Below are 13,537 nucleotides of genomic sequence, written 5' to 3'. Positions count from 1 at the left end.
CCCTCACTTTGCTGTTTGTTTTGTACACAACCTTTTGCATCATGCAGCTGGGTGATAATAGAAACCAGCAGCTTTAAATTGTTTCTTATGGTAGATACTAAAGGAGTTTCACTTTAAGGCTTTGCAAACCCCGGCCACACCCACAACTTTTCACTTATTTTGGATGATTTGACCTTTTCTCAGGACTGTGTGGGCTTAATGGACATCGTCCTCATTCTTTTGTTGGCACCTGACGGGGGAATAAATGAAAGCTTTAGCGTTCTTTATTGGTATATGGAGTCTGGTGACCTTGTGCAAGCTCATAGCTCTGCCCACATTCAACTTGAGAATAGTAGTAACGTCTGTGTTTTTCCTACTGTGACAAGTGTTGACTGGTTCTGATGGACTCCAAAATCTAACGCAAGTGTCAATCCGGGCACTGCTTAGGAGCCTAACCCACAGACCAATGAAGTTCCCTTTCCTATTGGTTTGGTGCTATTTAAACGTTCACAAGTACTGTCGTGAAACTAAAGTTACTACAACTACTATGCCACCTTGTTGCCTATCAGCTAGGTTGTCTTTGAGGATTTACACACATTGTAGTAGCGCACTGAAAAGCCGGATGAAGACTAGGGGCTTTACCAAACCGTTGTGAAGGAAGCCTTGGATGGATGGATCAAAGAATCCAGTCCAGAGAATCAGCTTCACCTACACATGCAGCTCAACTCTTCAGTCTCAGACCTTAAGTCAAGTTTTTCTTTCTCTTTTAAAGGCTGGCTGTGTATGGAGCACCAGCAGAATGCGTCCGTGACCTTTGCCCTCTCCCAAAACAAGTCAACATGTCTGCTGTGAAAAAGGCCTATTGGAGCTTTACAGTATATCACATATACTTACATACTTATATACTTACAGTATATTTTGAAGTTTAGACCTTTATATGGTGATGGATCTTTTTTAATGGTATGTATTTAATGGTTTAACAATGTTTAATATGCTAAACAGTCATCTTTTTTTCCAGGTGGTCTGCTTGAAGTCATGCTTTCATCACTTCCATGCATGCGTGTTATGGAAATATTTGCATAAAGAAATAAAAAATGTGATGAAATAATCAAATTGTAACCACAAGCCCAAAGAATGAACTTTGAACTTCAACTTTTTAGCTAACATGGATACGAAGTCCTTGAAGTTCTCAGAAATAATTCCATGACAACTGGCAAACCCCACCTGCCGAGGAAGATCATGTGCTATGTCCAAAAGCTTCAGAACAGCTACTAAATGGACCTTCAGTGAGATTGTTTTGTTTGTTATTGCTAAGGTCAAGAATCAACTTTGAACCTCTCCAGAGGCCTGTGGGTCAGCCATCTTTCTAATCATACCATGTAAAAGGACTCGGACTTTTGCTAATTTTTCTCTTATTTTTCACCGTATGAAAGGGTCCACCTAGGGAGATCCCCTCTACATTACCTAGCAGAAGAAGAGCAAAAGCTCTTACTGTAGTCTTACTCAGGAAGTTCCCATAGGTTTCCTAACCACACCGGTGTTATACATCAGGCCCATTTAACCAAGCAGGGCGGTTTGGGAGTGTGTGTTATCAAGGGACGTTAGTTGGCGACACTGGTGAATGTTTTAGAGACAGTGGTTTCAAATGGGAGGCCGAGGGCTTGTAAAAGGGCTGCTATATTAGGGTCGAACAGGGTGGTTTTTAAGAGCTAAACACTCCCGGATGTGTGGTTTACTTCCACTTGGGCAGTGTTGGTTTTGATGATAAGGTTCTCATCCTGTACCTCCTGCTGCAGTAAGGCTGACCGGATGTCCAGAGAATGACCCCTCGTGTTTATTGTCAGTGACATGTAAGATTTTTCACATTAATTCCTTTTCCATGGAGCCATTTGCATTGATTTTTGCTTAAAGATCTTCCTGTGTTCTCCTTCTTTTCTAAGTCTTGTTTTGAAGCATTTTGGGAAAACAAGAGTCAACAGCCATGCTAGCAGTTCTTTGAGGCTGTACTTGGGTACAGCAGTGCTTTGAACTAAATGCTAACATTAGCCTGCTAACATGCTCACAATGACAATGCTAACATGTTGATGTTTAGCAGGTATAATGTTTACCATGTTCACATCTCGTCTAAGTTTAGTGTGTTAGCATGCTAACATTTGCTAATTAGCACAAAACCCAAAGTGGTTACCCTGACTGGGACATGAATATCTAAACCAAATTACATGGCTATTCATCCAATAGTTGTTGAGACATTTCACTCAAAATGACAAATATCCTCATGGTGTTGTTAGAAGAAACATCAGGGGGTCAAAGTCATTAGGATTTATTGTCTGGGAACCATAAATATACAAAAGTGTGTGCCAATTCCTCTATGGCAATCCATCCAGTAGCTGTTGAGATAGTTCAGTTGGGACTGTCACTGCCATCCCTAGAGCCAAAAAGAAGTCATGTCACTGGCAAATTCAAGTGCAACTGTACCAGAAGTGACTAAGGGAGACTGTGTAGACTCTCCTCTATGTGGTGTGTTAATATTTGAGGTTGTGTTCAAGTGATTTTGGGATGTTTGTACGCTGGCGGCCAAAAAACGGATTGATTGCAAACATGTTTACATGACAATCACTTTCACGATGGTTTCACCTGTCACAAAGAAATCCATCTGACAATCCTCCACTCCCTCCTCATATTTGTCCACAACTGACAAATAGCGTCTCATATTTGTACATGAATAAGTTTCACTGTATCATTGGCCATTACAGGAATGCTTACATATTTCTTTGTAATAAATGCTGTGGTCACATGCAGCCTGAAAGCTTGTGGGCTTGTTTGTACGGCCAAAGCATGCATGTGTGTTTGTGTATCTTGTCTTGTATTAGGTTACCATTAATTGACCACAAACATAATGGACCCACTTAAGAAATTACATAGTCTCCAGGCACATACATCTACACACAGACACTCTCATTGCATCATTACATTAGATCCCTGATGTGAGAGGCAGTAATGCTGTCGGTGCTCATGAGTGTATTGAGAAGTGGTCGTATCATATGTCGCAATTATTGCACAGTTGTCAATAATGCCACAGTTTGTAATTTATTACAGTGCATTGAGAATCAAGCCTTTTATAGGGGCCTGTAAGTATAGAATCAGATTTCTTTTTTCTTTACTTTACAAAATTCTGTTTAATGGAGACATATTGAACATATGAATTTGAGTGGTTACATTTGAAGTTATGACATGAAGTCAGATGAACTTTGTCCTGATTGGCTTCCAATCTGTCCTGTTTGAAGTGTTAAAAATGGATGCTGCTGGTTGTGGATGTAGTCATTAGTCTTCAGATACATTAATGGCAAATGACTATGGCAAATGACATTTATATAACGATTTCATCCAAAGCGCTTTACAAAGTTTTTGCCACTCATTCACTATGCAGGGTGCTGGCCAACCATCAGGAGTAATTTGGGGTGAAGTGTCTTGCCCAAGGACACTTCCACATGTGGACAGGAGGAGATGGGTATTGAACCACCAACCCTGTGATCAGTGGACGACCCACTCTACCTCCTGATATATGATTCTAAAATGGGCCATTTTGCATAATGTGTAATTTTACTTTTCATATTTAAGTTTATTTTGATGCTAATACTTAAGTACTTTTACTTAAGTGAAATTTTGAATGTATGCATTTGAATTGACTTGTAACAGAGTATTTCTACACTGTGGTATTGCAACTTTTACTTAAGTAAAACATCTGAGTACTTCTTCTACCACTGGATAGATGCATTTAAAAAATGATGAAGGAATGGGGATCTTGCTTTAAAAATGGCCTGTAAGACAAAATTGAACAATGAAAAATACCATTTCACTTTGTGAAGGAATACATTAAAAGCTAAGGCAGATTTTTTAAATGACTATAACTGATGAGTCAAGAGGTTAAAAGAAAAGCGAACAGGACAACATCCCGAACCATAAAACAACTTGATTTCAGATGGAAACCACACAAAGGGCACAGCTGATGTGGTAATAAACTAATATACTTGCATGTTGTTTAAGTAACAATCTTTAGGAAGGCTGTGTAACATCTGACCAGAGTGAACAGATGAAAACCTTTTGACTAACTCTGTCACATTTATAGTGAAGCCTGTTAAAGAGCCTTGCTGTCAAATAAACTAACAAAATAAACAGGTAATGCAATGCACAAACTTAGCCATTATTTTTTATTTTGTAGCTTGCTGCTGTTAAACAGCTCAGATGTTGCGTCCTTTATGTTTCTGTGAGTGAAATGGGCAGGTTTGAGGGTTAGATTCCCTCTGAGTCACTCGCTAACACTGAAACATGAATGAAGTGATGGTGGTGTAGCTTGCTTTAGATAAAAGCATCCAAGAAATGTCAAAAACCCACTGAAAGGATGTTAAAAATGTGTCTGGAGCAAATGAAAATGGATGTATGGGATATTGATCAGTGTCCCAGAATAATTGTGTGCGTTTGTAGCTGTAATAAGCCAGAGATGGTGAGAGGAAAGAGTCATGGGAGATGGGGATTTGTGGTGAAGAAAGAAAGAGAAAGAGGGAGGCTCATTTGAGTAAAGGAAGGGGAGGTCCAGTTTGTGTCATAAACCAATGAAACGAAGACAGTGAGGGAGAGGAGAGAGACAAATCAAACATGCAATGAAGCAGATGAATGCAGGCCACGCCAAGGAGTGAAAGACAGGACCAGTGTGAAGATTAAGACCAAATTTCTCTTACTAGAGTGAGATTCCTGACAATCAAACCGTTTTACCACCGCACTTGTCTGAAGGCACCTGTTGAGGCTGGACAGGAGTTGCACTTTTCTCTCAGACTCAGGAGGAACCGACCCATCGTCGCTCTCTGACCAGCAGCCATGGGCTCCTTCGTGTGGGGCTGCGTCACTGACTTCTTCACCTACGAGACCACCAAGTCTGTGGTGGTCAAGAGCTGGTCTGTAGGCATCATCAACCGGATCGTACAGCTGCTCATCATCTCTTATTTTGTTGGGTCAGTGATGTTTGACTTTATTTTTTGCATGTTTTGTGGGTAATTGTGATTTCTTATTATCTGTCCATCCCAGGTTTGATTATTTGTGAAACTGTAGTAAATGGAAAAAGCTCTGAGATTTCTCTTGTTAAAGGATCAGTTCACCCAAATTACACAACAACAAAAAAAGTTTCACTCACCTCTAGCCATGCAGATAGTTTTGGTTTTATTTGGCCAGATTTTGAGATATCCTCCTGAGATTTCTGAGGCCACACCATTACAATGGAGGGGATGGGGGGAATTTGAAAATCTCTATGACAGCTTGCATTTTCAGAAACAATGTCCATTTTACTCTGGATAATCCACAGAACACATTGTGAACAGTTTTCGCTGGAACTACTTTCAGAAGAAATAGTTCCTCTGAAAACTGTTTACAGTTCCGCATTTAGTCTTAAAATATGTGCCTGAATCCTGAAAGGTTTTCTTAACCATCTGGATGAAATAAATATTCCATCTGCAGCAAGACAAATAAGATTTTAAATTATTTTCTAATCCAAACACAGATAGTAGCTGGAAATTAAATATCCCCATGCTCTGTTTATACAGCGTGAACCAAACATAATAAGTTCAACTATCACTTATATTTGTCTGTATCGATTCTATTATTTTATATTTCCAACCAAAATGATGCTTTAATATTTTACTTGTGTTTTCTAGAAGAGCAAGGACTATGTAATTTCCAGCTTCCTGGATAGGAAATACAGTCGCAACTTGGGAAACAAGTTTAAGAAAATGTTATGGTGCAACAAACTGAATATTTTTCATGTAGATGGTTAGAAGAGTCTTTCATGGTTCTGGAAATACATTAAGGACATCAGTAAATGTTGTTAAACACTTTCTGGGTTTTTTAAAGATTGCTGGGTATATATTTTTCGGAAAACACATGAGAGGCACAAACTGGGGCTAACTTATTTATCAACCAAATAAAGAAAGGGGAAAAACAAACAAACAGTGAAACTATTACATGAGTGGGAGTGGAACGGCAATAGGGTTTTAAAAGAGATTGTTTCAACACAGGAGATTTTTCCTTTTTTTGTCTAGACTGAATACACTAAAATAACAAAATGTTAAATGTAAGTTTCAACTGGAGGTTAAGTCAAAACAGTAACATAAGTAGTATGGGAAACATATTTTGCAGATACCACAAACACTGGAACTGATATTATTTTTCCTCTTTTCTATTTTAAGGCTCAATTTGCTATTAAAAAAAGACTGCGTGTGAGAAGTTTCAGGCTCCCAGTTAATTGTGTCCTTTGTCCTGCAGCTGGGTCTTCATCCACGAGAAAGCTTATCAGGTGATCGACACTGGCATCGAGTCCTCTGTGATGACCAAAGTAAAAGGCTTCGGTTACCATCAAGACCAAGTAATGGATGTGGCCGACTACGTCTTCCCCCAACAGGTGTGTGAACCTGATAACACGTGGTTAACGCCCACACAGACATAAGCATAACCTTTGGTGCAACCACTGCTTTCAGATAACTATCTTGCATTGTGAAATGGTTCAGCTTGGTCTGAGGGACCCTATCAGACAGACTACACACATAACCTCTTTAATTTGGAATGAAAGGTTTGGTGGTGGTTTGTGGTGCATGTGAAGCGTCTGAGAGTCAGTATCTCAAGTCAGTGTGAGTTGATAATCCAGAAACTGTGGTTATATGTTTTTGTTAATCATTTTTATGATAGCTGTCTGTTAGTTTATGAGTTGTGCTATGTGTACACCATAAATGTTCTGCTGTGTTTCAGGGTGCACGTGTGTTCTGCATCATGACCAAACTCATCATCACCGAAAATCAGTTCCAAGGAAGATGTGCAGAGGTGAGGAACATTAAAATCACTGGTTACCCTGTCAGTTTTAGTGGATTTTAAAGGTTTTACTAATTACATCTGAAGCACTTTATGGGCTGGCTCCGAGCTGTATTACTGAGTTTTTGGTCCCCTCTGAGCCAGAGTGCAACCTCACATCCTCAGGCAGCGTTCTCCTGACACTTTCTATATCCTGCTCATGACCAAATGTGACAGGGACACCTGCAAGCCTTATATCATCCTGCAGACTCAGGAACATCTTTTGAATCACTTCTTAAAAAGTGTTTACTAATGTTTTCCCTTAATTTTTATTTTTCCAGTCAGTGTCTTATCTGTTATAAATCTGTTATTCTACTATATTTATTGTGTTGTATTTCATTTGTGTAATGTCGAAGAACTGAGGGAAAACACACAGCTATTCTAGTGAGGTGTTGGCTTCTGGGCAGATATAAGACAAGACAATAAGAAAGATTGGGAAAGCTGCACACTCATAACACCAATGCAACCATTTATTTCTACTTATTGGCATTGTGACAAACCTCCTCCTCCTTCAGTGTAAAATCCAAAAAACCCCTGACTGACATTTATACTGACAAGGATAGGTTTTTAAAAGAGCCAATTCAAGGACGGCCATGCAACAAAAACATGGTCACATATCTTCTAACTTACTTGCTTTCTTGTCTCATTCTTACCATATGTACTATTGAAATGTTTAATAATTATTTTGTCCAAAAAAGCTCTGCATTTACTTCACGATTACTGCCCCAAAACAGTCTGCTCACATTATAAGTTTCTCTGTGTTTGTGTGTGTTTTAGTTAATGGAGAAGTTTAATTGTACCACAGATGAACACTGCTATGAGCATTTTGGCTCCATCTTTTCCAATGGTGAGTCTAACTCCTTTTTCTTCTTCTTCTCACATCATTACTGTAGATGTTGTCACAATGTTACCTGAACATGTAGAAGCAAACTATTTTCAAGTACGCTCAATATCATTCTCCTCCAAACACAAAAAGACTGCAGAGGCTGATTGCAGTTTAACATGCAATAAATCCAGCGAACCTTAAGGTGCTCTTGAACACCCAGTATCAGCTGATGCATCAGTCGCCTGACTCCACGATGTCTCCGTCATCCCTGGTAGAAGTTTTACGTTACTACAGGCCTTCAGTCGAGTGGAGCACCGCTGCTGGATGACTGCTCGTCTGCATCTTTGTTGCTGCTTCAGTGTCTCCCTGAAAATTTTCAGTTTCTTGGTTGAAGCAAGAATGGCTCAGAAATAACCACCTTCTCTTCTATTAGCATTAGTTGTCAGATTCAAGGACTGCTGGGTAAGCAGAGTTGCCACAAGCTAAGGCTAAGGAAAAGAAAAATGAAACACTGTGTAACATCCACAAAACACATTTTCTGAAAAAAAAAAAATGCAGTTTTAATTTTACAAACCTGTCATCAACCAGAATATCCTTAGAACTTCTCATGATTGTGATCATGTTGACAAAACCTTTAAAGTTGATATGTGTAGAGGTTTTTATGGGATTATTGCATCTTTAAAATAATTCTGCTGGCGTTGGATTTTATTTATAGAAGAATGAGCCAATCCCGGTGAAAACTGGTGTAGACTATGCATCAGATTTATGGGGATGCTGTGGAGTCAATCTTGATACTACCACCAGGTGTGGTCAAAGTAAAACATTTTCAAATCCTATACATAGCGGCTTTAAAATGAGGCCAGATGTATACATAACCATTGTTTAGTGTAACTAACATTACTCAGGAACCTCAGTTTCTGGCCCCATTTTAATGTCCACAAACTAAAGATTGTCTGGTAAGTCATATAGATCATTGTTGATTCTGATGAGTTAGTCCAGCCAATCAGTAAACAAAGCAGCAAACAAAGAGCATAAAAGCAGAATGTAAGTTGCATCTTTCCACATTTACACACTCTGCAAGTAATGTAATAGATGCACAAAAGGCTGCTCACTCTTAGGGCTACCACCATTTTAGCACCTAAACCAGATCATTTAATAAAGTGACGAACAACGACGCAACAAGTAATGTAACTAATGTTAGCTAGGTTGTGGGTTAGCAAACTGTCCCTACAGCTACTGCTGCGAAGCTAACAGCCAGCAAGGACGAGACGGTTTCCCAGCGCCAGCACACCAGCTCCAGACAGCGATACTCATAACTCTCCTGCTGCTATAGCAAACATCACAACAACAGCATGACTTGGCAAACTAGATAGTAAGCTGAATGTCTATGAGCAAGTCATTTAATGTTACCTGACACACAAATCATGACTGGAATAGTGTTGTGTGGCTCAGTCCGAGCCACTTTGTTTATTTCCCATTTACAGAGCCAGGGCTGTGTACTAACATCAGATTTTTTTTTCAGCGCACACACAGAAGCTAGCAGACTGTGAGGATATATTCGCTGAATTTGACAAAAAGATGTGTATTGGATTAGAATCGCAAACCTTACCTTTAACTGACCTGACAATGTCTAATTCAGCAAACCTTTCTCCTCTCCTTCTGTCTCACACACCAGGCATAATAACAGGTGTTTGCCTTAAACCCTCCAATGACTCCGAGGGTCAGTGTGAGATTGAAGGATGGTGTCCAGCTGAGAACGATAGTGTCAAGATGTAAGATTTACACACACACCAGATGACATTTCCGTCACTGAAAGCCTCAATTGTCATCCTCACCCCTCCTTCTCTGTCATCTTCCTCCCCAGCTCACCGATGCTGGATGTGAACAACTTCACCATCTTCATCAAAAACAGTATTCGCTTTCCACTCTTCGATGTCACCAGGTAGGTCACACACAGGGATGCATACACACACAGTGCAAAAAATGTGTGGAAAATGTGTAATAATCACACATAACCTACATTGCTCTTTAAAGAACTACAAAAAAAATTAACAATAAACATGAAATCATTCTCTCTCAGAGGTAACTTTCCCTCCACAATGACGGCCCAACAGATCAAGAGCTGTACCTACCATCCGGAGACAAACCCCTCTTGCCCCATCTTTCGTGTGGGGGATGTGCTGAACTACACTGGGCAGAACGTGACTGGCCTGGCAGACAAGGTCTTATCTGTTCTCTGTCTCTTTCCTCCTCAACATTTCCTTCGCTCTTCATCCTCAAGGCTTAAATGTTATAATTGCACAGGAAACTACTCACAAAGTGACAGTTTTGTTGACATGCTTGGGAATAGAAGGAGGGTTGTACTGTTATGAAGGATAAACCCAATTTAAATAAAGTGTCAGAGTTTCAGGTCTAGTTTCATTACAACATGTGAATATAAACAAAGACCCCTTCCTCACTATCCTTCCATTGTCTGACCTCTTGTCGGGTTTGTCACACCAGCATTTGATGGAAAAATGTGGCAAATTCAAGAGAGAAAATAGAGAGAATCTAATCTAATCTAGAGCTAATGTGATTGACTAGTCACAATAGCTCCTAGCCGGTCACTACGTCACGAGCTTCTAGAGCCAAATATTTTGCAAAAACATGCAGATTATTTTCACTCTACCATTTTCTGGTGTGACCTAACTCTGATTATTACAAGCCAGCAAGGAGGTTGGACAATTAATAACCACATACTTACAGATGTAGAGCCTCAAGGTGCGCCTCTCATTTCCTCATCCTTCTCTTTCAGGGTGGAGAAATAGGAATAAACATTGTGTGGAAGTGTAACCTGGACCTGGACATTGAATACTGTGTACCAAAGTACTCTTTCACACGACTAGACGCACCATTTGCCAAGAATGACATCTCCAAAGGCTACAACTTCAGGTAGCGAGGCTGATTTTTCCTCTTGATGTCTAGTCAGTCTTTTTATTCCATTTCAATCTTTGATGACTTTTTTTCTTCTCTTTCAATGTAGATTTGCCAAATATTTCAAGACAGAGAATGGGACTGATTTTCGGACACTTCACAAAGCATATGCAATCCGCTTTGATGTTATGGTCACTGGCAGTGTGAGTTGTGTGAAATTGTGGCGACCTGGGAATTTTTAAACCAAATTTTTTGGAAATTGCACTTGACAATATTATTACAACACTCTTCACTGAAAACATGTTTAAATCATAGACTGTGTAAAAGAAGTGGACGTAGCCACCGTGACATCACCCATTGGTTTGTGAACAACCGTTTCGAAGCCTCAAGTTTGGCATTTTAGCTGTCGCCATCTTGGTCTTTTGGAACCAGAACTTACCATATTTAGACGAGAGGGTGGAGCTAGCTAGCTTGGTTAGCAAGGTGAATCCATAATTCACGTTAACTGTGATATTAATTGTGATGCTAATTTTGGCTAGCGAAAAACAGGCTTAAAACAAAATGTACTTACCATAAAAAATGAACAGCCGACTTCTTAGAGTGTCTTTAGTACAACCGAATGCTGAACATTGACAGTTTTAAGGGGACCAAAATGTTACAATTAACTTTCATGAACTGAAAACACACTGTGAAAGTGTCAAAGACACCGACAGCACCCAAAAACAAGTTCACAGCTAGTTAAATGTACACAGTGTAGTGGACACGCATCGCCTCTATCCTGATTGACAGGTCGCCGTGGTAGCGACTTGTCAGTCACAAGGTAGCCACGCCCTAAAGCATACCTTGCTTTATCGTCTATTTTACTCTAAATGTGACCATTATTTACAAAATGAACATCATGCTGTATTGAATAAGACTTGAAACTAGCGGTAGACGATAAACTCAATAGGAAACCGTTTACTGAGGTAATATATCAAGTGAGAAGTATGGTCATTTTCTCATAGACTTCTATACAATCGGACTTCTTTTTGCAACCAGCTGGCCATTAGAAAGAATGCAGGTTTAAGGCACTTTAAGGCTTCACTTTTCAGACCCAGAGGTTGCCGCTTGGTTTAAATAAATATCAATAAAATAATACATAATAAAAAATAAAAATAATAAAATAAATGTCCTTTAAAGTTATATAATACTATAAATTGTTTCAAACAGCAATATAAAGGATTACTTGCTGCAGATATGTAGTTGGAGCCAGTAGCCTTTTAGCTTAGCTTATCACAAAGACTGGAAACAGGTTGAAACAGCTTTGTTAGGATTAAAAAAACAAAATGTAACGTGTTAATTAGAGAGCTTTAAAAGTGCTGGATGTTGTTACTTTAGGAGTCAGGCCAGCTGTTTCCCCCTGTTTCCAGTCTTCAGGCTAAGCTAAGCTAACCGGTTGCTGGCGGTAGCTTCATATTTACCGTACACACGTGAGAGTGGTATCGATCTTCTCATCTAACTCTCAACAAGACAGCAAATAAGCACATTTCCCAAATTGTCAAACTATTCCTTTAAAATCTCCATCCATGACTGTAAATGTTTAGTATATTGAAATTATCATCTTAAAATGTATTCGCTTTTCAGCAGACAAAACACTGTTCTAAAAAGTGAAATATAATTATTATTTAATTTGAATGTGAATATTCTGGAGAGAACACTTGTGTCTGGGACTGTTTGTACACAATGTCACCTAAACTGACTCCATCTCTTCTTGTCTGTCTCTTCCAGGCAGGAAAGTTTGACACAATCCCAACACTGATCAACTTGGTAGCTGCCTTCACTTCTGTTGGACTGGTAGGAATTTCTGATCAGGCTAAAGATGATAAAAAAAAATGTATTCTTCTTGTCGCTGTCAGCTTTCATCACACTTTTTTTTTATCTGTTTCGGCAGGGTACGGTTCTCTGTGACATTATCTTACTGAACTTCTTGAAAGGGGCAGATCAGTACAAAGCCAAGAAGTTTGAAGAGGTGATGCGTTTTTTTATAATACAGTTGCACACATTTGGACTACCAATAAGTATAGATAGTGACGGCAGAGTGACTTTGCCCAAGACATTGAGTCCAGGTGAGCTTTTCTATAAGAGCTTCATCACAGATTTTCTTTATTGCTTTTTTCATCCAGGTTTCGGAGGCTCAGATAGAAGCATCCCTGGCTCCGAGCCCAGGCAGCCAGCTGTCACTCAAACCAGGTATCAAGAGCTCCTATGACTCTGGAGCCCTTTCCCTCGCTACCTCTGACCAACCCATCTGACTGACAACAACAACAAACTGTAGAAATGGATATTCCTCTCTCTCTTTCCCTTACTGCCTCGCAAGAGATACATTATGCCTTTTCTGGTTGTCAGTATCCTGCAGTCAGTTTCAGTTTGGCAAGTTTCTGGAATTGTGTAAAGAAGGACAACATTGCTGCTGTCTTCACAAATTCGCAACTAGAAGTGGGAGTCAGAAGAAAAGAACTACAGTCTTGTAGCTCACAACAATAGCTGGCACACTGGATCCTCCTAGTTAGCAACAAACTCAATGAATAGCCAACTTTTCACCATTTAAATAAAACTTATTTAAAACTACAGTCATTAAACTCAGAGGGAAACTTTCAGTAGTAAAAATGTTATTTTATTGTAAGCAGTTTCATTTTACAAGACATTTTACAGCATCTTAACTACAATACTGCACCCTCCTGTTTGTCAGCCAAAATATTAAAGCTGAATAAATGCCCTTTTCATGTCGAGTTACCTTTGCTCGAACGAGGCAGAATTGTAATGAGAATAAACTATTTGCATAACATTTTGGAGAATTTCTCTTTCTTGTCATGTGCACACACCAACTGCACTTCTTCTCTGTCCTGCACAAATAAAAGCACTAAAGAGTCTCCTAATACTGTAAAGACATGG

At 39.4% G+C, this 13,537-nt stretch overlaps 1 protein-coding gene across 1 annotated transcript; it reads left to right on the top strand.

The window, feature by feature from the left end:
- Positions 1-4,431: 4,431 nt before the first annotated feature.
- Positions 4,432-13,430, top strand: p2rx3a (purinergic receptor P2X, ligand-gated ion channel, 3a). The gene is made up of 12 exons (XM_044205296.1): positions 4,432-4,985; positions 6,289-6,424; positions 6,769-6,840; positions 7,645-7,714; positions 9,369-9,465; positions 9,558-9,635; positions 9,774-9,915; positions 10,488-10,624; positions 10,716-10,809; positions 12,374-12,439; positions 12,537-12,614; positions 12,769-13,430. Exons 1-12 carry the CDS (start codon positions 4,852-4,854, stop codon positions 12,895-12,897), a joined length of 1,233 nt encoding a protein of 410 aa, XP_044061231.1. The 5' UTR covers positions 4,432-4,851; the 3' UTR covers positions 12,898-13,430.
- Positions 13,431-13,537: the final 107 nt, after the last annotated feature.

This window comes from Siniperca chuatsi, linkage group LG8 (assembly GCF_020085105.1).
Source record: "Siniperca chuatsi isolate FFG_IHB_CAS linkage group LG8, ASM2008510v1, whole genome shotgun sequence".
NCBI classification, from domain to species: domain Eukaryota; kingdom Metazoa; phylum Chordata; class Actinopteri; order Centrarchiformes; family Sinipercidae; genus Siniperca; species Siniperca chuatsi.
The sequence above is the reverse complement of the archived record's forward strand: the minus strand, read 5'-3'. Positions and strand labels throughout refer to the sequence as shown.

Coding starts and splice junctions, on each gene's coding strand:
- p2rx3a (XM_044205296.1), top strand. CDS start 4,852: ATGGGCTCCTTCGTGTGGGGCTGCGTCACTGACTTCTTCACCTACGAG. Junction 10,625..10,715: donor TCCAAAGGCTACAACTTCAG/GTAGCGAGGCTG, acceptor CTTTCAATGTAG/ATTTGCCAAATATTTCAAGA. Junction 12,440..12,536: donor CCTTCACTTCTGTTGGACTG/GTAGGAATTTCT, acceptor CTGTTTCGGCAG/GGTACGGTTCTCTGTGACAT.